We start from the raw sequence: 26420 nt of genomic DNA on the forward strand, positions 1-26420 counted from the left end.
TCATGAAGGGATTAGGGCTCAAAGTCTCATTAAGAAGCTCTAAGCCTTACTCAGCAGGCTGCTAGGCTTATCACACTCTTCCCCCCAAAGAGACCACACAATATACTACAGCAAAGGCATATAGGATTCAAAGAATAGGCCCATTCTCCTCACCCATCTCATCTCCGTCTCAGTCTCCTCACCCAGTAAGTCCTAGTCTCACTTGTGTAGACTCTCCCTCCCTGCCTCCTTGCACCAACTCCCATTCCCAGTTTCTCTTGCCCCTTTCCTGTATGTAAGGGAGCAGTATGACTGCTCGGAGCTCCGGTACGAAACTGCAGAAAAACCTGAGTGTCTCTGGATTAAGTTTAGAAGTGTGAGCAACAAGAGTGATGTAGTGGTGGGAGTCTGCTATAGACCACCGGACCAGGGGGATGAGGTGGATGAGGCTTTCTTCCAGCAACTCGCAGAAGCTACTAGATCGCACGCCCTGGTTCTCATGGGTGACTTTAATTTTCCTGATATCTGCTGGGAGAGCAATACAGCGGTGCATAGACAATTCAGGAAGTTTTTGGAAAGCATAGGGGACAATTTCCTGGTGCAAGTGCTAGAGGAGCCAACTAGGGGGGGAGCTTTTCTTGACCTGCTGCTCACAAACCAGGAAGAATTAGTGGGGGAAGCAAAAGTGGATGGAAATCTGGGAGGCAGTGACCATGAGTTGGTTGAGTTCAGGATCCTGACACAGGGAAGAAAGGTAAGCAGCAGGATTCGGACCCCGGACTTCAGGAAAGCAGACTTCGACTCCCTCAGGGAACGGATGTGTAGGATCCCCTGGGGGACTAACATGAGGAGGAAAGGAGTCCAGGAGAGCTGGCTATATTTCAAGGAATCCCTGTTGAGGTTACAGGGACAAACCATCCCGATGAGTCGAAAGAATAGTAAATATGGCAGGCGACCAGCTTGGCTTAACGGTGAAATCCTAGCGGATCTAAAACATAAAAAAGAAGCTTACAAGAAGTGGAAGGTTGGACATATAACCAGGGAAGAGTATAAAAATATTGCTCGGGCATGTAGGAATGAAATCAGGAGGGCCAAATCGCACCTGGAGCTGCAGCTACCAAGAGATGTCAAGAGTAACAAGAAGGGTTTCTTCAGGTATATTGGTAACAAGAAGAAAGCCAAGGAAAGTGTGGGCCCCTTACTGAATGAGGGAGGCAACCTAGTGACAGAGAATGTGGAAAAAGCTAATGTACTCAATGCTTTTTTTGCCTCTGTCTTCACTAACAAGGTCAGCTCCCAGACTGCTGCGCTGGGCATCACAACATGGGGAGTAGATGGCCAGCCCTCTGTGGAGAAAGAGGTGATTAGGGACTATTTAGAAAAGCTGGGCATGCACAAGTCCATGGGGCAGGATGAATTGCATCTGAGAGTGCTAAAGGAATTGGCGGCTGTGATTGCAGAGCCATTGGCCATTATCTTTGAAAACGCGTGGCGAACGGGGGAAATCCCAGATGACTGGAAAAAGGCTAATGTAGTGCCAATCTTTAAAAAAGGGAAGAAGGAGGATCCTGGGAACTACAGGCCAGTCAGCCTCACCTCAGTCCCTGGAAAAATCGTGGAGCAGGTCCTCAAAGAATCAATCCTGAAGCACTTACATGAGAGGAAAGTGATCAGGAACAGTCAGCATGGATTCACCAAGGGAAGGTCATGCCTAACTAATCTAATCGCCTTCTATGATGAGATTACTGGTTCTGTGGATGAAGGGAAAGCAGTGGATGTATTGTTTCTTGACTTCAGCAAAGCTTTTGACACGGTCTCCCACAGTATTCTTGTCAGCAAGTTAAGGAAGTATGGGCTGGATGAATGCACTATAAGGTGGGTAGAAAGTTGGCTAGATTGTCGGGCTCAACGGGTAGTGATCAATGGCTCCATGTCTAGTTGGCAGCCGGTGTCAAATGGAGTGCCCCAGGGGTCGGTCCTGGGGCCGGTTTTGTTCAATATCTTCATAAATGATCTGGAGGATGGTGTGGATTGCACCCTCAGCAAATTTGCGGATGATACTAAACTAGGAGGAGTGGTAGATACGCTGGAGGGCAGGGATAGGATACAGAGGGACCGAGACAAATTGGAGGATTGGGCCAAAAGAAATCTGATGAGGTTCAATAAGGATAAGTGCAGGGTCCTGCACTTAGGACGGAAGAACCCAATGCACAGCTACAGACTAGGGACCGAAAGGCTAGGCAGCAGTTCTGCGGAAAAGGACCTGGGGTAACAGTGGACGAGAAGCTGGATATGAGTCAGCAGTGTGCCCTTGTTGCCAAGAAGGCCAATGGCATTTTGGGATGTATAAGTAGGGGCATAGCGAGCAGATCGAGGGTCGTGATCGTTCCTCTCTATTCGACATTGGTGAGGCCTCATCTGGAGTACTGTGTCCAGTTTTGGGCCCCACACTACAAGAAGGATGTGGATAAATTGGAGAGAGTCCAGCGAAGGGCAACAAAAATGATTAGGGGTCTGGAACACATGACTTATGAGGAGAGGCTGAGGGAACTGGGATTGTTTAGTCTGCAGAAGAGAGGAATGAGGGGAGATTTGACAGCTGCTTTCAACTATCTGAGAGGTGGTTCCAGAGAGGATGGTTCTAGACTATTCTCAGGGGTAGAAGAGGACAGGACACGGAGTAATGGTCTCAAGTTGCAGTGGGGGAGATTTAGATTGGATATTAGGAAAAACTTTTTCACTATGAGGGTGGTGAAACACTGGAATGCGTTACCTAGGGAGGTGGTAGAATCTCCTTCCTTAGAAGTTTTTAAGGTCAGGCTTGACAAAGCCCTGGCTGGGATGATTTAATTGGGGATTGGTCCTGCTTTGAGCAGGGGGTTGGACTAGATGGCCTCCTGAGGTCCCTTCCAACCCTGATATTCTATGATTCTATGATTTCCCCCTGCCACTCCTTTTCCCCAAGAATTTACCCCTGTAGGACCATCTCTTGTCCCCTCTTCATCTTAATCAGGCTGCTTCCTCCATGTGCCTGGGCTGAACAGGACTGCAGTAGTCCAGGACTACAACTGCAAGAAAAGTCATACTCTGTGCTCAGTCCCAACCTGGAGCATGCTCAGTGCAGGTGGAATCTTCAGGGAATTAAGCTGCTAAAATCTAAAAAGTCTGTACTGAGCATGTGTGAACTACAATCTTTGAACTGGGCCACATTTGAGCAGATTTTTATGGGGCTGGCACAAGGCTGAACACAAAGGCCAAATGTCCAGTTCCTGCTGCGCAGAATGGGGGTTCTAGAGCTTTGCAAAGAAAAGGCAGCCAGAATTTTTTTAACACTGGCAGAACAGCGTGTTATTCCCTATCCTCATTCTCAGAAATGCCTGTACCATTCTGGCTAAAGTTTTCCAGAAACATTCAGCCTGAAGCAGACCCATATCATGGAAAATTTCAGCCCATATGGTTTAAGTTTGGCAAAGATATAAGCAACTGAAAACAGGGTCTTATAATGGGAAGCATTGGGAAACCTTAATAACAGCTGCCATCCTCACCTATAATCAGCTTACTTCTTGGACTTGGGAAATGTACAGTTAAGGGGGTTTCAGAGGAACAGCCGTGTTAGTCTGTATTCGCAAAAAGAAAAGGAGTACTTGTGGCACCTTAGAGACTAACCAATTTATTTGAGCATGAGCTTTCGTGAGCTACAGCTCACTTCATCAGATGTTTACCGTGGAAACTGCAGCAGACTTTATATACACACAGAAATCATGAAACAATACCTCCTCCCACCCCACTGTCCTGCTGGTAATAGCTTATCTAAAGTGATCAACAGGTGGGCCATTTGCTTCCTTAGTGGACCCCAATTTAATCAACCCAGAGATCCAAGTGACGATTCAACCCTTCAACTCCAACTCTTTCAATTTGCCTACAGCCAAGTTGCCTGTCCAGTACAAGGGCTGGTCAGGAATGTGGACTTTTGCAGTCTATGATGATTATCCCACCGCTACCACCATGTCAAGGTTCCTCCCCCACTCTGAACTCTAGGGTACAGATGTGGGGACCTGCATGAAAAACCTCCTAAGCTTATCTTTACCAGCTTAGGTCAAAACTTCCCCAAGGTACAAAATATTACCCCCGTTATCCTTGGAATGGCCGCTACCACCACCAAACTAATACTGGTTACTGGGGAAGAGCTGTTTGGACGCGTCCTTCCCCCCAAAATACTTCCCAAAACCTTGCACCCCACTTCCTGGACAAGGTTTGGTAAAAAGCCTCACCAATTTGCTTAGGCGACTACAGATCCAGACCCTTGGATCTTAAGAACAATGAACAATCCTCCCAACACTTGCACCCCCCCTTTCCTGGGAAATGTTGGATAAAAAGCCTCACCAATTTGCATAGGTGACCACAGACCCAAACCCTTGGATCTGAGAACAATGAAAAAGCATTCAGTGTTTTACAAGAAGACTTTTAATAAAAAATAGAAGTAAATAGAAATAAAGAAATCCCCCCTGTAAAATCAGGATGGTAGATATCTTACAGGGTAATTAGATTCAAAAACATAGAGAACCCCTCTAGGCAAAACCTTAAGTTACAAAAAAGATACACAGTCAGAAATAGTTATTCTATTCAGCACAATTCTTTTCTCAGCCATTTAAAGAAATCATAATCTAACACATACCTAGCTAGATTACTTACTAAAAGTTCTAAGACTCCATTCCTGTTCTGTCCCTGGCCAAGACGACTACAGACAGACACAGACCCTTTGTTTCTCTCCCTCCTCCCAGCTTTTGAAAGTATCTTGTCTCCTCATTGGTCATTTTGGTCAGGTGCCAGCGAGGTTACCTTTAGCTTCTTAACCCTTTACAGGTGAGAGGAGCTTTCCCCTGGCCAGGAGGGATTTCAAAGGGGTTTACCCTTCCCTTTATATTTATGACACGCCCCCCAAATCTCAGCTAGGGTGAAACACTGGCTGGGATTTCTTCCTGGAGCTCTAGGAAAACAGAGTTAATAAGACACATGCATCTCTAAATATACTACCAAGTACATAAAGACTAACAATATTTTCCACATCTCAAGGACGATTTTAACCAGTTGATTCTGGGAAACTTTCACGGGAGAGTGCATCAGCCACTTTGTTAGAAGCTCCTGAGATGTGTTGGATGTCGAAATCAAAATCTTGGAGAGCTAAACTCCACCGAAGAAGTTTTTTGTTAGTTTCTTTGACAGTGTGAAGCCACTTTAGTGCAGCATGGTCGGTTTGCAGGTGGAAACGCCGTCCCCAAACATATGGGCGTAGCTTTTCCAGAGCGTAGACAATGGCATAACATTCTTTTTCAGTGACTGACCGGTTGCTTTCCCTCTCAGACAGTTTTTTGCTGAGAAATACTACAGGGTGGAATTCTTGATCAGGTCCTTTCTGCATTAAAACTGCTCCCACACCACGCTCGGATGCATCTGTGGTTACTAGGAACGGTTTGTCAAAGTCTGGGGCCCTTAGTACAGGGTCAGACATGAGTGTCGCTTTAAGCTTGTTAAAGGCCTTCTGACACTTTCCGGTCCACTGAACAGCATTTGGCTGTTTCTTTTTGGTTAGGTCTGTCAGTAGGGCAGCGATTTGGCTGTAGTGCGGTACAAATCGTCTGTAATAACCGGCCAAGCCTAAGAAGGATTGAACCTGTTTCTTTGACTTTGGGACAGGCCACTTTTGGATAGCATCCACTTTGGCCTGTAGGGGGCTGATAGTTCCTTGACCCACCTGGTGTCCAAGGTAAGTCACTCTGTTTAGGCCTATTTGACACTTCTTAGCCTTAACAGTTAGTCCTGCCTCCCTTATGCGCTCAAGGACTTCTTGTAGATGTTCCAGGTGGTCTGCCCAGGAATCCGAAAATATGGCCACATCGTCAAGGTAGGCGACTGCATATTCTCCTAATCCCGCTAGGAGACCATCTACAAGTCTTTGGAAAGTGGCGGGTGCATTTCGCAGCCCGAAAGGGAGTACATTAAATTCATACAGCCCGAGATGTGTGATGAAGGCTGACCTTTCCTTGGCAGATTCATCTAGCGGTACCTGCCAGTACCCCTTGGTTAAGTCCAAGGTAGAGATGAACTGGGCCCGTCCCAGTTTCTCTAATAGTTCATCTGTGCGTGGCATGGGATAGTTGTCTGGGCGAGTTACAGCATTTAGCTTACGGTAGTCCACGCAAAAACGTATTTCCCCATCTGGTTTGGGAACTAGAACCACTGGAGATGCCCATGCACTTTCAGAGGGGCGGATTACACCCATCTGTAACATATCCTGGATCTCCCGTTCTATAGCAGTTTTAGCTTGAGGAGACACCCGGTAAGGGTGGACCCTAATTGGGTGAGCATTACCTGTGTCAATGGAGTGGTATGCCCGTTCAGTCAGTCCTGGGGTGGCTGAGAACGTTGGCGCGTAGCTAGTGCACAGCTCCTGGATCTGCTGTCGCTGCATACGCCCAAGGGTCATGGAGAGGTTCACCTCTTCCACACCACCAGCACATTTCCCTTCGTAATAGACACCTTCAGGCCACTCAGCGTCGTCTCCTCCCTGGGCTGTAAACTGACAAACCTTTAATTCTCTGGAATAAAAGGGCTTTAGAGAATTAATATGATACACCTTAGGCTTTCGGTTGGAGGTGGGGAATGCTATGAGATAATTAACAGCTCCCAGGCGCTCCTGGACCACGAATGGCCCTTCCCACGATGCTTCCATTTTATGGGCCTGGAGCGCCTTTAAGACCATGACCGGGTCTCCTACTTTGAAGGAACGCTCTCTGGCATGTTTATCATACCAGGCTTTTTGCTCTTTTTGAGCATCCTGTAAGTTTTCTCTAGCAAGGGCTAAAGAGGTTCGGAGGGTGTTTTGTAGGTTGGTTACAAAGTCCAGAATGTTAGTTCCTGGAGAAGGTGTAAATCCCTCCCATTGCTGCTTCACCAACTGCAATGGCCCCTTAACCTCACGGCCATATACAAGTTCAAATGGGGAAAACCCTAAACTGAGATGTGGTACAGCTCTGTAGGCAAAGAGCAACTGCTGCAATACTAGGTCCCAATCATTGGAGTGCTCATTTACGAATTTACGTATCATGGCCCCCAAAGTTCCATTAAACTTCTCCACCATGCCATTTGTTTGATGATGGTAAGGAGTGGCAACCAAGTGATTTACCCCATGAGCTTCCCAAAGGTTTTTCATAGTTCCTGCCAGGAAATTAGTCCCTGCATCTGTGAGGATGTCGGAGGGCCAACCTACCCTGGCAAAAATGTCTGCTAGTGCCTGGCACACACTTTTAGCCCTGGTGTTGCTTAGAGCTACTGCTTCCGGCCATCGGGTGGCAAAATCCATGAAAGTCAGTATGTACTGCTTTCCTCTGGCTGTCTTTTTCGGAAAAGGACCCAGAATATCCACAGCTACTCGCTGAAATGGAACTTCAATGATGGGGAGTGGCTGGAGAGGAGCTTTGACCTGGTCTTGGGGTTTTCCCACTCTTTGGCACACCTCACAAGACTGGACATAGGTAGAAACATCCTTGCCCATTCCCTCCCAGTGGAATGACCCCCCCAAACGGTCTTTGGTCCTGTTCACCCCAGCATGGCCACTAGGGTGATCATGGGCTAAGCTCAAGAGCTTGGCCCGGTATTTAGTTGGAACTACCAACTGTCTCTGAGGATGCCAGTCTTCCTGGTGTCCCCCAGAAAGAGTTTCCTTGTATAAAAGTCCTCTTTCTACAACAAACCTGGATCGATTAGAAGAGCTGAGAGGCGGTGGGTTGCTCCGTGCCGCCGTCCAAGCTCTCTGGAGGCTTTCATCTGCTTCCTGTTCGGTCTGGAACTGTTCCCTTGATGCTGGAGACATCAGTTCCTCATGGGATTGTGGACCTAGGCTTGGTCCCTCTGGAAGCGATATAGGGGATGGAGCTGTTTCTGTTGACTGTGAACCGCTCTCCGCTGGTGCACTATGTTGGGATTCAGGCTCCGGCTGAGCCTCTTGTGTAGGGTTATTTGTGCTGGAAATGGCCCACCTGTTGATCACTTTAGATAAGCTATTACCAGCAGGACAGTGGGGTGGGAGGAGGTATTGTTTCATGATTTCTGTGTGTATATAAAGTCTGCTGCAGTTTCCACGGTAAACATCTGATGAAGTGAGCTGTAGCTCACGAAAGCTCATGCTCAAATAAATTGGTTAGTCTCTAAGGTGCCACAAGTACTCCTTTTCAGTTAAGGGGGGTCAGGTTTGAAAGCAGATTTCTGATTCACCTGTTATGTTAATAGTATTTAGAAAGAGACAAAATGAATATGGACCATAAATGATAGATTTATTTCTGGGTTCTGTTGTTGAAACAAGTTCTTAAAGCTTCAATTCAATGTTCTCTTACCAACAGTGATAAAGTAATACGGCTTGTTCCGGACAGCGAGAGAGAAGCACAAGCACTGAATGCCATATTTAACCAGCTTACGGTGAGTTTGCGCTTTGCAGTTTCAATACCAGCGCTCTTCTTGAGGGTTGCCTTTAATGGGCTAATTCACGTGCCTTTCACCCGGGATGACTGTTTCAAATCCTGGGTTACATTCAACTGAAAATACGTGTGGAGAGGAAGCACAAGAAAGAGTGGAGGCCTCAGCCAAGAATCCCCACTTCAGCCAAGCTCAAAGTCTTTACAACTATTAAAAATAAAATATTCCCCCACCTTAAAAAAGAGAGGAAAATAAAAGCAGGGAAATCAAAGTTTCCACCTGTTTGTATCTAGTGCCATTGCATTGGCTTATCACAAGAGCACTGTCCAGAATGCTGCCTCTCCGGCAGAGCTTAACAAGGGGTAGGAACTGCTCTGCCAGCAGCAGTGACCATGGTCACAGAGAAGGATGAAGGTATGCACAGAACCTTCCTCCTACCCATACTCACAGCCCTCTGTGACATGAGATAACGGGGGAAGAGGACCACCATGCACATGCACTGAACTCTGGCATTACAGGTACCTGGAGATGGATTCTTGTGAATAGTCTCAGACTGTACGCTTTTCAGGGCACGGAAAAGTGTGTTTATCTTTCTACAGTAGCTACCACTAGCATGGTGGGGCTTTGGTTCTAATTAGCAATTTTGGGTGTCACTGTAATACAAATAAATAATAACTTTAATAGCCAGTGGCAATAAATAAATAAGTAAAGTAAACACCAACCTCCACAACTCCCTTGGACTTCCGAGGTTTCTGGTTGCATTTTTATTTTGTTCCCCTCTGTATTTTTTTCTCTCTTCTACTACAGCAATCCCCACAAAGCACCTCTCCCAACTCTCTCATTACATTGCTCCCTTAGGCTCACAGAAAGTGATTCCTTCTCCATCAAAGTGGGAGCAGTTGAAACTTGAATGACCACATGCTGTAACTCTTACAACAGCATAATACAATTTTGGCAAGGTGCGCTGGAATCTGACGGGTTAATTAGAAAGAGATTGATTAGGATGATGTAATAAGCTAAAAAGATTGAAAGGAAGGTTTTTTTTAATAAATGAAAATGTACCTGCATACAGTAATATTCACCCACAGGATCAAATCCTGGTCCCTGTACCTAGCTTGTGGAAACAAGCTAAGCTTGGTTGCTTCCGAAGCCTCAGGGCTGCAGTTCCCTCTGCAGCTATTTCACTTCCCATCTATATGAGGGGCAAACTAGGGATGTCAGTGGGTTTACACACTCCTGTATATACTTGTCACTAATCCAGTTTTGCCTTTTTCCAAACCCCTCCAAGGGCCAATTTTTATAAGTGCACAAATCCAGAAGTCAGTTGGAGCTGCAGGTAGTCAGCCCCTCTGAAAATCAAGCCATGGGAGTTCTGCAATCCTTCTTGGTCTTCCCACCCCAACTTATCATTCAGAGAGAGACAGAGAGACATAGAGAGAGCGTGCACGAGTTCTCAGAGCAGAAACAAATCCTGCCCTAGAAAGAAAGAACTTTCATTCTTGAGCACTGCATCTAAACATGACCATATTGTTAATAGCACACTGAGAAACTGAAAATAGAAACCAATGTATGAACAAACGTTCATGTACAATAAAAGAAAAAACAAAACACTGACATATTTCTGTCTCTGCAAATCCATCAACACAGTGACAGACGCAGAAAAGAAAACCTGTAGGCTATAGCAGTAATGTACAAATTACTTTAATTATGTATTCTTTTATATTGGCCTTCAGGGAGTCTCAGATTACTACATTTTAAACACAAGAAGTGTTTTAAGAGGCATTTACTTTGAATATTTTTTGGTTTGGGTTGTAAATTTATATCACCTGAGTATCATGTTACTCATACCGTCTGTGTCTCAAGGGGGGGGGAGTGGAACCAGTGTAATAAAACTCAGAATCATTTCAAGACTTAACACATTTTTAATTAAATAAATGTTGAAGGCTAAACTTCAGGCAAGTAGTATGGGAAAAGCAGAATGACAGACTCCCAGGTAGGAGGCACTGTGTCCAACTTGGAAATGGAGAAAAAGAAATGAACTTTAAAGCAATACTAGACCTTCAGGGATGAGGGTCCAGGACCAACTGGAATTGAGATGAGGACTGCAGGTTTGAGGTCTATTTTGAAAAACTTTGTACAGGACCTAATAAACTGGACTGCAGAAGGAGAGTGGTTTGAATGTTTGAACTTCTTAAGGGGTCCTCAGTGAAGGAGTACACTATGGTGGAGTACATAATTGAACCCTGACTTGTCAGCTGGGACTTAAACCAATGCACCATCCTTCCCCGAAGTGCTACAGAACCCATCCTGGGGCTCACAGTGAGGGGGGCACACTGAGCCAGGAGAGGCATACCTAAAGCACACTGTGCTCCAGTGAACCCTAGCCACCAGGCTGCTCTAGCTAATGTCAGGGGCCAAATCAACCCCTACCTACCTTGGGTCCTGGTCGAGGGAAGGTGGCTTAAAGCCACATTTGTACCATTCCTGGCTGGTGGCCCTGGGGATTTAGGCTTCTGAATTTGGGCCCTGTATGTTCTTCGTTCATCCTGACCAACTCCCTCTAAGCCTTTGGGACAGGTACTTGTTATCACTTGGCTCTGACCTACTTGTACAGCCTGCAGAATTAAAGGAAGACTCATCTCCAGCCAGCTCAAACAGCTCAAGCACTCTTTTGTTGAGACAAAGTGGACTGACTTCCATTGGTGAAAGACAAGCTTTCAAGCTACACAGAGCTCTTCTTCAGGTCTGGGAAACGTACTCAGAGTGTCACAGGTAAATACAAGGTGAAACAGATTGTTTAGCACAGTGGTTTTCAACCTGTGTTCTGCAGACTAGGTCTAAGAGGTCCACAAAAGGTTGTTGTTACCAGAGAATAGTGGTGTTCAACCTCTGGTCAATGGACCTCAGGGGAGTCCGTAGACTATGTCTAAGATTTCCAAAGAGGTCCTCAACTCCATTTGAAATTTTTTAGGAGTCCACAAATGAAAAAAGGTTGAAAACCACTGGTTTAGCATATATAGTTAACACACATTCTAAGGGACCATTCAAGTTTAAGTGGCCCATTAATTCCCAGACCTGAAGGAGAGCACTGAGTAACCCAAAAGCTTGTCTGTGTCACCAAAAGAAGTTGGTCCAGTACAAGAGATTACTTCACCCGCTTTGTCTCCTTAATGTCCAGGGACCAAAATGGCTACAACACTACCATCTCGTAGACATTCAGCACATAGAGGACAGAGCAGGGTCTCTGGTTATCCTACTATAAAGCACTGTCCTTCTATCTCAAGAAGACATTCCAAAGGTGCTTGTGATTTCTGTCGGTGACCTGAGCATGAAACAAATGCAAATTTACCCCTTCTTATGGGTATGTCTACACACCAATTAAACACACATTACTGGCCTATGCTGACTTGGGCTCGGGCTGCAGGGCTGTAAAACTGCAAGGTAGATGTTTAGGTTCAGGCTGAAGCCTGGGCCCTGGGACCCAATCCCCTTATGGGGTCCCAGAGCTCTGGCTGTAGCCTGAACATCTACATTGCCATTTTATACCCTGCAGCCCAAATCAACTGACGTGAGTGAGCTGTAGGTGTCGAACTGCAGCGTAGACCAACCCTGTATGACCCACTGACCTGGACAAAGGCAAGAACAAGGAAAAACAAACATTTTTCTTGAAGTGGAAAAGTTTGTTGGGGGGGGGGGCGGGAGATTTGGAGAGTGGTCTCTGCTTGTTTGTTTAAATGACTGTTCTTAACACTGACATTTCCTAAACAAGAATCATAATGTAAAGCTGGGCATATCCCTTCTACTCTCTCTGGGTTGCTGAATTAGAAGAACACTATTTTCCAGCACTCTTAGGCATACTCGGTGAGGTTATGTTTTATGCTTAGTTTCAGGAACACAGATAAATAAAAGTTTACCTGTACAGGAAAGTTGAAGGAAACGGCAGGGCTGCCATACAAGCTGGTAGGCTACTACACTTGATAAAAAAAAAACAACAACTGGGGGAGAGAAAGAGACTGACACTGACACAGCCTATACTTTCCTGGGATAACATGATTTTGGCAATTAACTGATCTTGAACTATTCATGGTAAATAGGCCCAATGGCCGGTGATGGGATGTTAGACGGGGTGGGATCTGAGTTACTACAGAAAATTCTTTCCTGGGTATCTGGCTGGTGAATCTTGCCCATTTGCTCAGGGGTTCAGCTGATCGCCATATTTGGGGTCGGGAAGGAATTTTCCTCCAGGGCAGATTGGAAGAGGCCCTGGAGGTTTTTCGCCTTCCTCTGTAGCTTGGGGCACAGGTCCCTTGCTGGAGGATTCTCTGCTCCTTGAAGTCTTTAAACCACGATTTGAGGACTTCAACAGCTCAGACATAGGTGAGGTTTTTCGCAGGAGTGGTTGCGTGAGATTCTGTGGCCTGTGTTGTGCAGGAGGTCGGACTAGATGATCTAATGGTCCCTTCTGACCTTAATATCTATGAATCTATGAATCTAAGCCTGCTTGTCACTTGCAGAGCTATCAAAGCCAGCTAGTTGCAATTCAGAGCAGGTTTTGAAAGGGGATTCTGGATCTAGGATTAATAGGATAGTTTGGTGGCAAGAGTAGCCCAACAAGAAGTAAATCCTTTCTTAAATGTCTGCTTACAGATGCCTGGACTAAGAATTCCAAGCAGGGTATCTTGGAGTTTGCTGTGTTTTTTTATTTTCTTTAGTGTATCTTTAAAATGTCTCGGTTTCAAACAGAGAATCTGAACCTAATTGGGGCAGGGAATGCCTTTTTGATCAGTGTACAGGGCCTACCACAATCGGACCAATACCTGAATAAGGCCTGTAGTCCCTATCACAATTCAAATGTCACTGTCTTTACTGAGTGAATAATACATACTGATTAATTAATTCCACACATTTTAACTTTCTGACCATGAATTGCCCTTGGGTAAATTACAACTGCCTCAGATTTATTATTAATTTTAGTTTGGCCTGTGGCTTCTTTGTCAGCAGTTCATTGTGAGTATTCAGTATTAGAATCTGAGTTGGATAGCTTTGACTGGACACACAGACTACAGAGTGTTGACTGGATGAGCATAACTGTTAATCAGGTTTCTAGTGAGAATGCTCACTCTTACAATTCAAAACTTGCTTGCTTGCTACAGATTCTCCAATACTTGTTTAAAATTCCCTGTTTTTGCCAATATTCCCACCAGTAAACTTATTCAGAAAGTGAGCACAAGGGAGGCCTAAATAAACTGCCCTCAACTCACCAATACCTCAGAACTGCAGTAGGACATAGTTAAAAGTGGTGCACTAGGGAGATGGCTTCACCTCCCTCATCCTTGGCCATGCAGCCCCACTAGAGCAGCAGGGGACCCACTTTAACTTCTGCCACTGGTATAAGCTCCTTGGACAATATGCCAGTGAAGGGTTAAGTAGTGGGGAGGGGGGTTCTGCTCCACCACATTCCTGCCTTGTGCACACCTACTGCCTAGAACACACCTGACCTGTTTGTTCCCTCCCTCCCCTATGTCAGAGATGCAACGAGAGATGGCTGGTGGAGTTACCTCCTTTAGCTTTCCATCCCAGCTGAGTTCCCCTGTACCAGGGGAACTTTCCACTGGATATTTCCAGCACTTTTAAATCCACTCTGCACCACTAAATGACTTTAGTACATTAGGGAATCCAGCACATTGAAAGCAAATCTTTAACAATTCAAATGAAAACTCACATTTTTTTTTTTTTGCAGTATGTATCTAGCTTATTGACAGCCATTCTTGCCATCCTTCCAGTATTTCTCTGCATGACATACCTCAGTTGATTGTCCACTGCCATCTGCTCTCCATTGCTCAGGATAAATTGAGAGTCCTGTTGTTGATTTATAAACTCCTTCATGGTTTTAATCCAGTTGACTGATTGGAACAAATGCCACATTCCAAAGTATTTTCCAGATAATTGAAAGTTTACTTTGATTCTCAGACCTACTTTCATCAGCTATTTATCTGCTTTGGGACCCTTTTGGTCAATATCACTAATGAAGAACTACTTCATTTGAACCTTTCAGACCAGTTGCTGCTCTCCTCTAAACCAGTGACTTTCTAGCCATTTCTTTGTCAGATATTCTGGGTTGCATCTGTAAACTGAGCACTGCAGCTGCTGTTCCATGGTAATTCTGGTGTAACAGATGGAGTTACACCACCCAGATTCTCCAACATCTTTTACAAAAATATACAAGCGCACACAGGCCCTCCCTGGGGTAATAGAAGGGGTCAAAGTAACAGACCGAGCAGCCACACCCCCATTCCCTTCTGTTTGTCTTGCCCTTACAGCAGCTGCTCACATTGTAATCCTTGAACTGATCCTGGCTCTGCTGCTCAGGGAATTTAGACAGTACCTTGTAGGGGAAAAGGATCAGTTGGTACCTTGCAGCTCCTAAGGCAAATGCTGAATGAGTTTTCAGAGGATAAATGCCTGCCTGAAAATGCACTCACTAACAAAGCCACTCAGCAGAAATGCTGCTTTGCCCAAGAAGAGATTCACACCAGAGGCACAGAGTGGATGCAGCTCCCTAGCAGAGTTCCAGACAAAATAAGCACCTTGTACATGTGTAGCAAGATGCTATAGACATCAAACCTGATTCTGATCTAACTTACACAAGTGTAAATCAGGAATCCACACAATGTTTCAAATTCAGAGGAGACATGATGGTGCTGGAATAAATTAAATCCTGATAAATCAGCATAAATGAGTGCAAGGGAGCATAAGTGAATGTAACTTAAATACTGAGGGGGTAGAAGGGAAAGATTGTTGCAGAAAAAGCAACAAACTGGAAGATGTTAGATAAAGAAGGAAAGGCTTAGTCCACAAAGTATATACATTGCATTCATAAAACACAGCAACTAGAAATACCTGTTTCAGGTGAAAGTATTCAGCTGGCTCCCAAATGCTGAGAGGCCTAGTTCCACTCTGTTATGTCAATGGCAAAACTTTTACTAGCTTCAGTGGGACCAGGACCTGTTCCCTGGTTTGATATTCCATGTTTTGGTGCTGTGCAGAGGTAACTCTGAAATAAAAATCAAGTCTGAATTGTAAAGCTTAGTAAGAAACTTTTTTTTTCTGTCAAGACCCTTTAAAGTACCTGTTTCAAATCTTTCATATACATTTAGGTTTATGATACTTATACATGTCTGTAAAAACAGATATTTATTTAGGATACAATTGAGTTAAATTTTTATTCAGTAACTCTCAGGAAAAATATCTTTTATTACAGGGTAAAACCTTGGGTAAAATTATACCAGTTGCAATAAAGCAGCAAGATCATTAACATGTTACAATTTCCCAGAGATTTGTGCAACTTGAACCTTCAAGCTCTGTATTGTTAGTATTCTATTACAATTGGTACTGTGGTCACTGCAACTGGTTGAGTCACTAACCATGTAACACTTCCTTTTACCAACCTCACTGAAAAGCAAACAAAGGAGAGAGTCTATTGTGCGGTTATTGTCAAATATATTAAATAAAGCTTTGATTACTTTTTGCCTCTTCCTGGTTGCCACACAAGTCCTTACAGAAGCCCCAGAGACTCTTTCACAGACCTCTTATCCTTTAATTGGCCCATTATCAGTGCAACTAAGGACAGTTGGACAGGACTGCATTCAGAACCTATCGAATTCATAGGCCTCCTATGTGCTCACTTTCTAAATACACTGGCCCTGATTCACCACTACCTCCAAACTCCACTTCTACATAGTAGAGAGTGGTGGCAGTAAGAAGATGGCTTTGGCTCCCTCATTTTTGGCCACCCAGACATAATAGAAGTTAGAAAGCCTTACCTAGCAGGAGGAGTTGATGTTCATCAGTCTACTGTCCTGAGCCTACAAACACATTTGTAGGTGAATAACGTCACACACAAGTAGTTTTGCTGACTTCAGTGGGACAACTCATATGCTGAGAGGGAACTCAGATATGAAAGTGTTGGCAGGATCAAGGCCTAAATAATTTCTTCTGTGCTCTACCCTATAATTTTAACATGCTGCCACTGCAGCTTGGCCTTCCATTGTTTTATTATTAATTATTATTATTATTAATTATTATTTTCAGAGTATTAGCACATAGGTTAGTGTCCATCATTCAGCGTTTTTCATCTGTGCAAGAAAGGAAAGTCAGATTGCTACCTACTTACATCCAGTCTCCCAGCACTAAACATGTATAATGCCCTACCACTCATTAAGGTGTTAATGTAAATCCCAAATGTCCTCCTGTTCGTCAGTGTATCTCTTGGGAGTTAAGTAATCAAAATATCTGGTGATTAAAATGCCACTGGAAGTGACTTGACTATATTAGTGACCGGGGAAATTAGTCTATTTGAAAGTGTATTAAACAAATTTAGTGTTGGTTAGAGTATGTGTGTGGGTATGAGCATGCACACTGATAGAGCACATAAATAAAGCAAGAAGAAAGGAACGCGATTGTTTTTGTTACTGGCAATAAATTCCAAAATATCAGAGGCTTAAAAATGCCAGTAAAGACTCTTCACTAGGCCATTTTAACAGCTTTCATCACAACAATAGTTGTATTATGAGCCTGACATTCCTCAGAGGCATGGGAAACCAGATCCCATAATGATCTTATGAACAAGGAAAGGTTTGGTACCTGCAGTGCCACACCTAATTCAATAAATTAAAAAAGTTAAACTATTAGTTAAAAAACAAGTATAGCAAACTATTACCTTTATATACTCCAGAATATATAAATAGACTCAACTTAGTCTGGATATTAAGAGTAAATTATAATAGTATTGTGCTGGAAGGTGTTAATTGTGCCCAACAAATAGGTCTTTGATCTAAAAACAAATCACATACCTGGTTAAAGCAGTTTGGTGTGTTAAGCATCTTTCTTTCAGATTAATTGGAAGGATCAATTCAATGCCCCTTCATGTAGTGTTAACTGGAAACAAAAGGAGATTGCTGTCCAGGCCATAGGACACATCGCAAAGCCAGAGCAGGGCTAAGCCATGTGGTCTGAGGGATTTCCCTGGGACTGGTGCCAAATGCAGGAGCGAGGAGGTTGTTTGGAAAGAGGGGTGAGTGGATGGGAGGGTTTGTTAGAGGCAGAAAGCCAGCGGAGAGGGACGTGGTCATGAACATGACCCTGAGAGGGAGCAGAGAGACAGAACTCCTTGGGCACAGAACTGCCTGGAAGGGCAGACTCAAAAATAGTGAGCAAGGAAACAGCTTGCCGTTGTTTCTACCGTGTTCAGCAGAAAAGGACTTTGTGTGTATTCTTTGTAAACAAACAGAATTGCGCCAAAGAATATACATGACTCGTCATTGATTTCTCCTCCTAGAGGAAACAATCCCACAAGGCCCCACATATTGGCTAACCATTTGAGCCAAAAAAGGCAACAGTGCTAACGTGACCAGAAAGAAAATACACCATGTTTCTTTTATACTTAGAAAATAAAATTACAGATTAATTTGGAGGTGTAGACATTTAGGTATATGTTACCTTTCCTTGATTTTGTAACCTTTCTATGTACTGTACTTTTTTTTCCCAAAGTGGGACTATTCCCATCTACCACCAGCACAGCACTATTCCCATCTACCACAGCACTAGATATTGTCATTCAGCACTGAGTTAAGACTGTGTCCTGACCATAGACACAAACCACAGATAACCCTCAAGTATGAACACAATCTCACCTATTTTATAGCCCCATACTAACCTAATCTGCATTGAAACTTGGGTTGTACCTCTGGCATATTTATTACCAAAGGTCATTGCAGAACTTTAGCATACACTTTGCAAACACCACATTCATATATTTTTGAACATTTTCCATTTCTCCTCAGTTTTCTTTCCTTGCATTGCCCTATTGAAAAATAAAAATGAAAACAAACGTTGCTGACTATAGGGAAGCTGATGCAGCGGGAATGTGCAAGATTTTGACAAGGTAGTTCAGACCAAGAAGAGGTCAAAATTTTTTTGTTAAACTGAAAGTGAAACATTTTTGTTTCAAAAATAAAAGTTTGAGTCATTCTCTAACTACTGTAAGTAAGCAGTGTTTGACCAGTGCACTAAGCATTAGTACTCCAGTGATGCTAAATAAACAACATGCCATATTAGATACATAGGAGAAAATTACAACCATGCTATCTCCTGGATTTCCCCACCTACACTGAATAAATATGAATTACAGGTTGGTTCCTGCACTACAGGTGGACCTGTGGCAGCCCAGCAGCGTCTTCCACATCTCAGAGGGTACAGTCACAGATGTACATGTTCCAGGGAACAGTTCACAAATTCTGCTACCCTACCTGCAACAAGCAAACATCAAATACACGTAAGCTTCCATTTCACTTTCTGCGAGTTATTCTGGTGGAACGTGGGATCTGACCTCTACTGCAGGTTTATGTCTATAATACCAAGCTTGTTTCAGCACAGCATATTTTCAATTTGTCTCACAGGTAGCTAGATATTCACAACAAGACAGTCATTTTATGGAATAACAGAGTCTCCCACAGGCAAACAGTTTAATTAAATGGCCTCCTTTGGAGTGCAGACCAGTGTGTCTGGAATGCATGTCAAATTGTATCTGTTGTGAGAAAGATGGTAATTACTGCTCCTGTTCTATAGTCTGTTTTGCTTGTACATACACTTAACAGGAGCTGGGTTTGCTTATAAGTATACTGTAAATGAGAGCGCTCACATGCTTCATTAATTATATAAAGGAATGCACTGATTTGTTTTATAACTCTCTGTTCTGGTCACAAAACATAGGTCACGTAGAACAAAGACTGAATAAGCATCACATCCCACATAAATGTTTTTAAGTATTCAGGAATGTTTCAAATTGTATTGATCATACTCTTCATGTAGAGAGAAAGGGTGATCGTGTGGTTAATGTCTTGATTCAGCAAGGCATCTAAGTTAATATATGTAACGTTAAGCACATGAGGAGCCCTCCTGAAGCCCATAGACTACTCACATTCTTAAGCATGTGCGTAAGTAATTTGTTGAATCACATCCTTTATGGGGTAATTGTACTTATCTCAGTGTGGATAAAACATTAATGTTTGTAAAGTATACAAACGAAGTGGTATGCTTTGACTGGAAGTCACTCTCAGTATGATTATTTCTTATAGATTGCAATGATCTCAAATTACTAAATTTGTAGTCCTCAAAATAAAAGCAAATATAAAACAATTAAGTATGTAGGGCTAGTAGCCCAAGATCAAAGCTGTTTTGCTATGGGCCCTACATTATGGCAATTTTGCTTGCATTTAAAAATGAGATGATTATGTGATATTTTTACACTTATGTTTAACTTTTATGTTACATTTTTGTACAGGAATTGACATGTCCAGTTTCTTGCATTCATATCGCTGCTGCTGTTCCTTGTCTCAACAAAAGTCTATAAAAAGGATGGCACAAGTGTTGTCATCGTCATCAAAAAATACTTTAAAAACATTATTAATGTTGCAAAATCAAGCACTCAGAAGTTAGGAAACACCAGAATTAAGGCTGCCTGTGCAACCTTAATTCATCCCTTCTGCATATACATTATGATAGAGTCTTTAATTACATAGAAATGTAGGGCTGGAAAGGACCTCTAAAGATTATCTAGGCCAGCCCCCTATGCTGAGGCAGGACCAAGTAGACTTAGACCATGCCTGATAGGTGTTTGTCCGACCTGTTCTTTAAAACCTCCTATGACAGGAATGCCACAATATCCCTTGGGAGCCTTTTCCAGTGCTTACCTATCCTTATAGTTAGAAAGATTTTCCTAACATCTAACCTAAATCTGCCTTGCTGCAAATTAAACCCACTACTTCTTGCCCTACCTTCAGTGGACATGGAGGACGATTGGTCACTGTAAAGAGCCCTTAAGATATTGGAAGACTATCAGGTGCCGCCTCTGTCTTCTTTTCTCCAAATTAAACATATCCAGTTCTTTTACCCTTTCCCTGTAGGTCAGGTTTTCTAAATCTTTTATCATTTTGTTGCTTTGCATTCTGGACTCCCTCCAGTTTGCTCACATCTTTCTTAAAATGTGGCACCCAGAACTGGACACAGTATTCCATCAGTGCTGAGTAGAGTGGGACAATTACCTCCCATGTCTTACATATTATACTCCTTAAACACACCCAGAACTATATTAGTCTTTTTCACAACTGCATCACATTGTTGGCTCATATTCAATTTGTGATCCACTATAACCTCCAGATCCTTTTCATCAGGACTACCACCGTGCCATTTTTTCCAAATTTTGTAGTGATTACATAATATTTTTCCACAGGACCCCAGCCTCATTCAGTCTAGAGGATGGACAGTGCTCACTTAATGAGCAGCTATTCAATATTTGATTCAATTAAGAACCTAATTTGTTCCCCTTGTTACTTCCCTTCCCAGTTCTCACTCCCAATCTCCTTGTGCAACTAGTCCTAGCCTCCCGCATCCCCCACAGGCCCCCATTCCTCGTGTCCTCACCCCCATCCATCCTAGTTTATCTACATCCACCAGCCCGCAGTCCCAGTCTCTTTGCCCAACCAGTCCCAGTCTTTGGACCATTCAGCAGCAAAGCTCTATGAAATCTCTACTTAGCATGTATGAAATGATACTTTTTCAAAAGGTTTATAACTTGGCCTAAATTGGGCAGATTTTCATGGAAACCTCAAAAGGGACATCCCTGATACACAAGTCACCCAAATGCCAGATATCAAGTCCCTGCTCCAAAGCAGGCAGGCAGGCCAGATTTTTTTTTAACATGGTATAAAAAAACTTGGTATAACAATGTATTTGACACTAGTCTGATTCTAAGAATCAGCTTAACTGTTCTGGGTGAAACTTTCTAAAAATATTCAGCCTGAGGCAGACACCTGACATGTAAAATTTCAACCAGAACAGTTAAAATTTGTCAAAAATATAAGCAAGTGAAAACAAAGTCTTATAAAACAAAGGGACATGTCAGGCAACTTTAATAGGCGGTGAGCAAGAACGCTGTTTGATCGCCTGGTTGTCGATAAACCCTCAATGTTTAGTAGTAAGACTTGGAGTGCGGGCCTAATGGTATGGAAGCTGTGAGATTGCTCATTCTTAGAGTAACTGGAGGTGGCAATACCAGGATTCTTCAAGTATGAGCATGCAGAATTTGGCTTGCTAGGAGGATCATTAGCTTTCCTGGACTGCGCTGGGTACTGACAGGTGGCACAACAAGAACGCGGATCCATTGCCGCCCAGTGGTTCAGTTCTTAACTGATTCTGAACTGGCCAAGGCCTCTGTGCAGCAGCCAGCACTGCTGGGGTCTTCAAGACAACCCAAGCTGCAGCTGCTGCGCATATCAAACAATAATACTCATTGTTGAGAAGTGCCCATTAGCCAAATTCAGCAGTGAGTTCCGAGAGTTCCACTTGGCCACTAAGAATGCTATTGTTTGGCTCAGCAAATGTGCAAATAAATAGGCAGTATTACCATCCCCATCTATAATACATAGTTTTATCTGACCCTTGAATTTACCAAACTCTTATTTAGCTAGCAATAAGACGGCCATGAAAACAGGCTGTCATAAATATAAAGGGAAGGGTAACCACCTTTCTGTATACAGTGCTATAAAATCCCTCCTGACCAGAGGCAAAACCCTTTCACCTCTAAAGGGTTAAGAAGCTAAGGTAACCTCGCTGGCACCTGACCCAAAATGACCAATGAGGGGACAAGATATTTTCAAATCTGGAGGGGGGGGTGGGACAAAGGGTTTGGTCTGTCTGTGTAATGCTTTTGCCGGGAACAAATCAGGAATATAAGCCTTAAAACTCCTGTAAAGTTAGTAAGTAATCTAGCTAGAACATGTGTTAGATTTTCTTTTGTTTAATGGCTTGTAAAATAAGCTGTGCTGGAGGGAATGTATATTCCTGTTTTTGTGTCTTTTTGTAACTTAAGGTTTTGCCTGGAGGGATTCTCTATGTTTTGAATCTGATTACTCTGTAAGGTATTTACCATCCTGATTTTACAGATGTGATTCTTTTACCTTTTCTTTCATTAAAATTCTTCTTTTAAGAACCTAATTAATTTTTCATTGTTCTTAAGATCCAAAGGTTTGGGTCTGTGTTCACCTGTTCCAATTGGTGAGGATTATTATCAAGCCTTCCCCAGGAAAGGGGGGTGTAGGGCTTGGGGGGGATATTCTGGGGGAAGATGTCTCCAAGTGGTCTCTTTCCCTGTTCTTTGTTTAAAATGCTTGGTGGTGGCAGAATACTGTTCAAGGACATGGCAAAGCTTGTACCTTGGGAAAGTTTTTAACCTAAGCTGGTAAAAATAAGCTTAGGGGGTCTTTCATGCAGGTCCCCACATATGTACCCTAGAGTTCAGAGTGGAGAAGGAACCTTGACACAGGCTATGCACCAGATCATCTTTTACTGAAGAGGCTCTGTCACAGCGGCCACCACACCAGGGCACCATCAAGCAGCTAACCTCTGCAATACAGGCAAGTCCTGCCTCAATTTCTCCTTCTTCAGTCCCTGTGGTCACTCGAGGTGCCCATCCTTTCTGCCACAGACTAGTGGCTATATCACTGCCCAGGAAAGGAATGAGGTCTCTCTCAGAGTCTAATAAAAGCCCTATTTCCAAGCATCATTTGTTAATATAAGTGCATCCATTCACAGGACTCTCAATGTGAAACAGTTCACAAACCCCCAAATAGCTCCTGCAAGTGGGTTTCCCATAGTGTTCCATACCCCAGGCCGCCTTTGCCCATGAATCCAATCCCTGCTTCTTCAGATATATGTTATGTTCAGCCTGGCCTTATATGTTCAGCCTGGCCTTAGCTGAGTCGGATCTTCCCTTTTAACTAGGGGCTGCTACATGAGCCTTTCAGTCCCTGGGATTCCCTAGCTCCAGCCAGCCCTGTCCCACCAATTCTCTCCAGTTCTTTCTCTGCACCAGCTCTTCCCCACAGCAGCTCCCAACTCTTGCTCTGTAAGGGGTTTATACAGCTTGCTCCAGAGAATCTTCTTCATCTCTTCCACTCCTTCTTCCTCCTCCCACCGCTTCCTGTTTCTTCTTCCTCCTTGTCCTAACCAGTGTCTGAGGAGTTATAGATACCAGGTGCCTTCTATGAGATCCCACTTGCAAGCGGCTAATAAATCACAGGGGAACTTGATCTGTTCCCTCTGAAAGGGACCAGTCACCTTGTGATAGGCTCCTGTACCTGTAGTGTCTAGGTTGACTATTCAGTCCCTGACATCCACTTGCAATTGAAGTTAGAGCCCTGGGCCACAATAAGTAAACATAGTATGTGCTCACTGAAAGTAAATAAGAGACCCTATAGTATATTCTCATTCTGAGCCACAGAAATCTATACATGGGGAGTTATGTTTAAATCTACACACTTCAAGATGATCAAATAGGACTTGATCGTGAAAGGACTTGATCCTGAACATTCTACCCAGGATTCAGCAGAGCACTTAAGTATGTGCTTAACTTTAACATGTGAGTAACCCCACCAACTTCAGCTGGATCACTCACATGCTTAAAGTTAAGCACATGCTTAAGTGCTTTGTTGGCCTGGGCTCAGAGTGCTCAGAAAATCAAGGCTATAGCCCTGTGTCATAAATATAAAGGGAAGGGTAAACCCCTTTAAAATCCCTCCTGGCCAGAGGAAAAATCCTCTCACCTGTAAAGGGTTAAGAAGCTAAATGTAACCTCGCTGGCACCTGACCAAAATGACCAATGAGGAGATAAGATACTTTCAAAAGCTGGGAGGAGGGAGAGAAACAAAGGGTCTCTGTCTGTCTATATGCTGCTTTTGCCGGGGATAGAACAGGAATGGAGTCTTAGAACTTTTAGGAAGTAATCTAGCTAGGTATGTGTTAGATTATGATTTCTTTAAATGGCTGAGAAAAGAACTGTGCTGAATAGAATGACTATTTCTGTCTGTGTGTCTTTTTTGTAACTTAAGGTTTTGTCTAGAGGGATTCTCTATGTTTTGAATCTAATTACCCTGTAAGGTATCTACCATCCTGATTTTACAGAGGGGATTACTTTACTTCTATTTACTTCTATTTCTATTAAAAGTCTTCTTGTAAGAAAACTGAATGCTTTTTCATTGTTCTCAGATCCAAGGGTTTGGGTCTGTGGTCACCTATGCAAATTGGTGAGGATTTTTACCAAACCTTTCCCAGGAAGTGGGGTGCAAAGGTTGGGAGGATTTTGGGGGGAAAGACGTGTCCAAACTACGTTTCCCAGTAAACCCAGTTAGAGTTTGGTGGTGGCAGTGGATATTCCAAGGACAAAGGATAAAATTAATTTGTACCTTGGGGAAGTTTTAACCTAAGCTGGTAAAAGTAAGCTTAGGAGGTTTTCATGCAGGTCCCCACATCTGTACCCTAGAATTCAGAATGGGGGAGGAACCTTGACACCCTGGAATTTATTTTAACATGTATGACTGAAGAGATGCCTTCAGTCATAATTATATATATATATATATATATTACTTCCCTGAGATATTTATTTGAAGAACATAGATCATAATTACTTTGGTACACATATTGATATGCTGATTACATATTAAAGTGATATAGTTAGTAGTTTATGAAGTTAGTAAATAGAGCATTTCTTTTTTCTGCATTAATCATTGATGCTTTAAGAATTAAAAAGATTGAGCATCACCCTCATTTTATACAAATGACGCCTGGGGACATTAATTGCAATGTTAGAGCGATTCAGTTCAAGAGAGTAGCACCATGATTTTCAAAGCCTGATTCTGTTCTTAATTTTATACTGACATATCATATCGCCACTGATTCAGCGAAGGTACTCCTGATTTAAGCTATTGTATGATCAAACTCTGGCCCTAAATGTCTGAGATCACAGCGCTCCACCGAGTCAGATCGACTTCTTTCCATGAGTTACTGACCTTTCTGGGCTATTCTTTAGTCTAGGCAGAAAAATAGAAAAGCTGTTTTCTGCATTTCTCTTTCAATACCAGCCCCCTCTTCCTGTCTATGTCTAAGTGTGTGACCGTCTATTTAGGTTACATTACGCAATTTTTGTTTCTCAGTTTTTGCTCGACACTTTTAAAATGACTGACTGCAAGATGAATATTTCATAGAAGAACTGTAGTATAACTATACACGATAAACCAAGGAAAATTTTACACATTCATTTTTGCTTTAGATGGAATATTTTCAATGCCCAAGTCTGATGTTTTCTTGTTGTTTTGTATCTGACCCCCCCCCCCGTATCTATATGTATGGTTCGGCACTTCTACATGGAGAGAAAACATAGGCATGCATATTTTACAGATTTTTTTCCAGTATAAAAGTAGGCTACAAGTGCTGCCATATAAGCATAACTTGAATACATTTAAATTAGGCTAAGTTGTTTACATCTTTCTGTTTCATTCACTTAAAAACAAGCTGCCTCTGTTTTTGAAAGCACTGTTATATTTCAAAGCAATTGGACTACTTATTTGGCAGCGTGTATTGTAATAAGCCTGCAAACTTTTATTGTTTAAAATAAAAAAGGATGATGTAACATCAGCACGATTTTACTGTGGCTTTATTTCTCTTTAAATCTGATATTTATTTTGCATCGCACTGTATTTTATTCATGCCATTTAATAATGCTGCTTTCTTTTTAATCTAGGATCATCATATCTGATCTACAGAAAGCGATAGAAAAACAAAGTGGTTTGCGATCATGTAGGAATCGTAGATCAGTACCAGGATACAACTATGAAGTGTATCACTCACTGGAAGAGGTATGTTGAAAATGAAAAGGTGTCTGTTATCTAAACTCCCATTCACTTCAGCGAGGCTAAGATTTCACCCTATCTATTTAGAAGTGTGTTCTGATCCTGATGAATAGAGATGCTAGTAAATGTTAAACGTACATATTCATTTTCTAAATGTGTTATATAAAATAAAATAAAAATATAGACCCTTTAAAGTTTGTTTTTTAATCCATTATTATTTATAATATTTTC

General features: G+C 42.9%; 1 protein-coding gene across 1 annotated transcript in view; it reads left to right on the top strand.

Annotated features, from left to right (window-relative positions):
- Positions 1–26420, top strand: part of CPA6 (carboxypeptidase A6) — a 120712-nt gene that overhangs the window by 53675 nt on the left and 40617 nt on the right. The window contains exons 2-4 of the mRNA XM_073329611.1: positions 8376–8451; positions 18657–18781; positions 26081–26195. Of these exons, the coding sequence (XP_073185712.1) occupies positions 8376–8451; positions 18657–18781; positions 26081–26195 (316 nt within the window). The remainder of the gene's footprint in view (positions 1–8375; positions 8452–18656; positions 18782–26080; positions 26196–26420) is intronic.

This window comes from Lepidochelys kempii, chromosome 2 (assembly GCF_965140265.1).
Source record: "Lepidochelys kempii isolate rLepKem1 chromosome 2, rLepKem1.hap2, whole genome shotgun sequence".
NCBI lineage: Eukaryota > Metazoa > Chordata > Testudines > Cheloniidae > Lepidochelys > Lepidochelys kempii.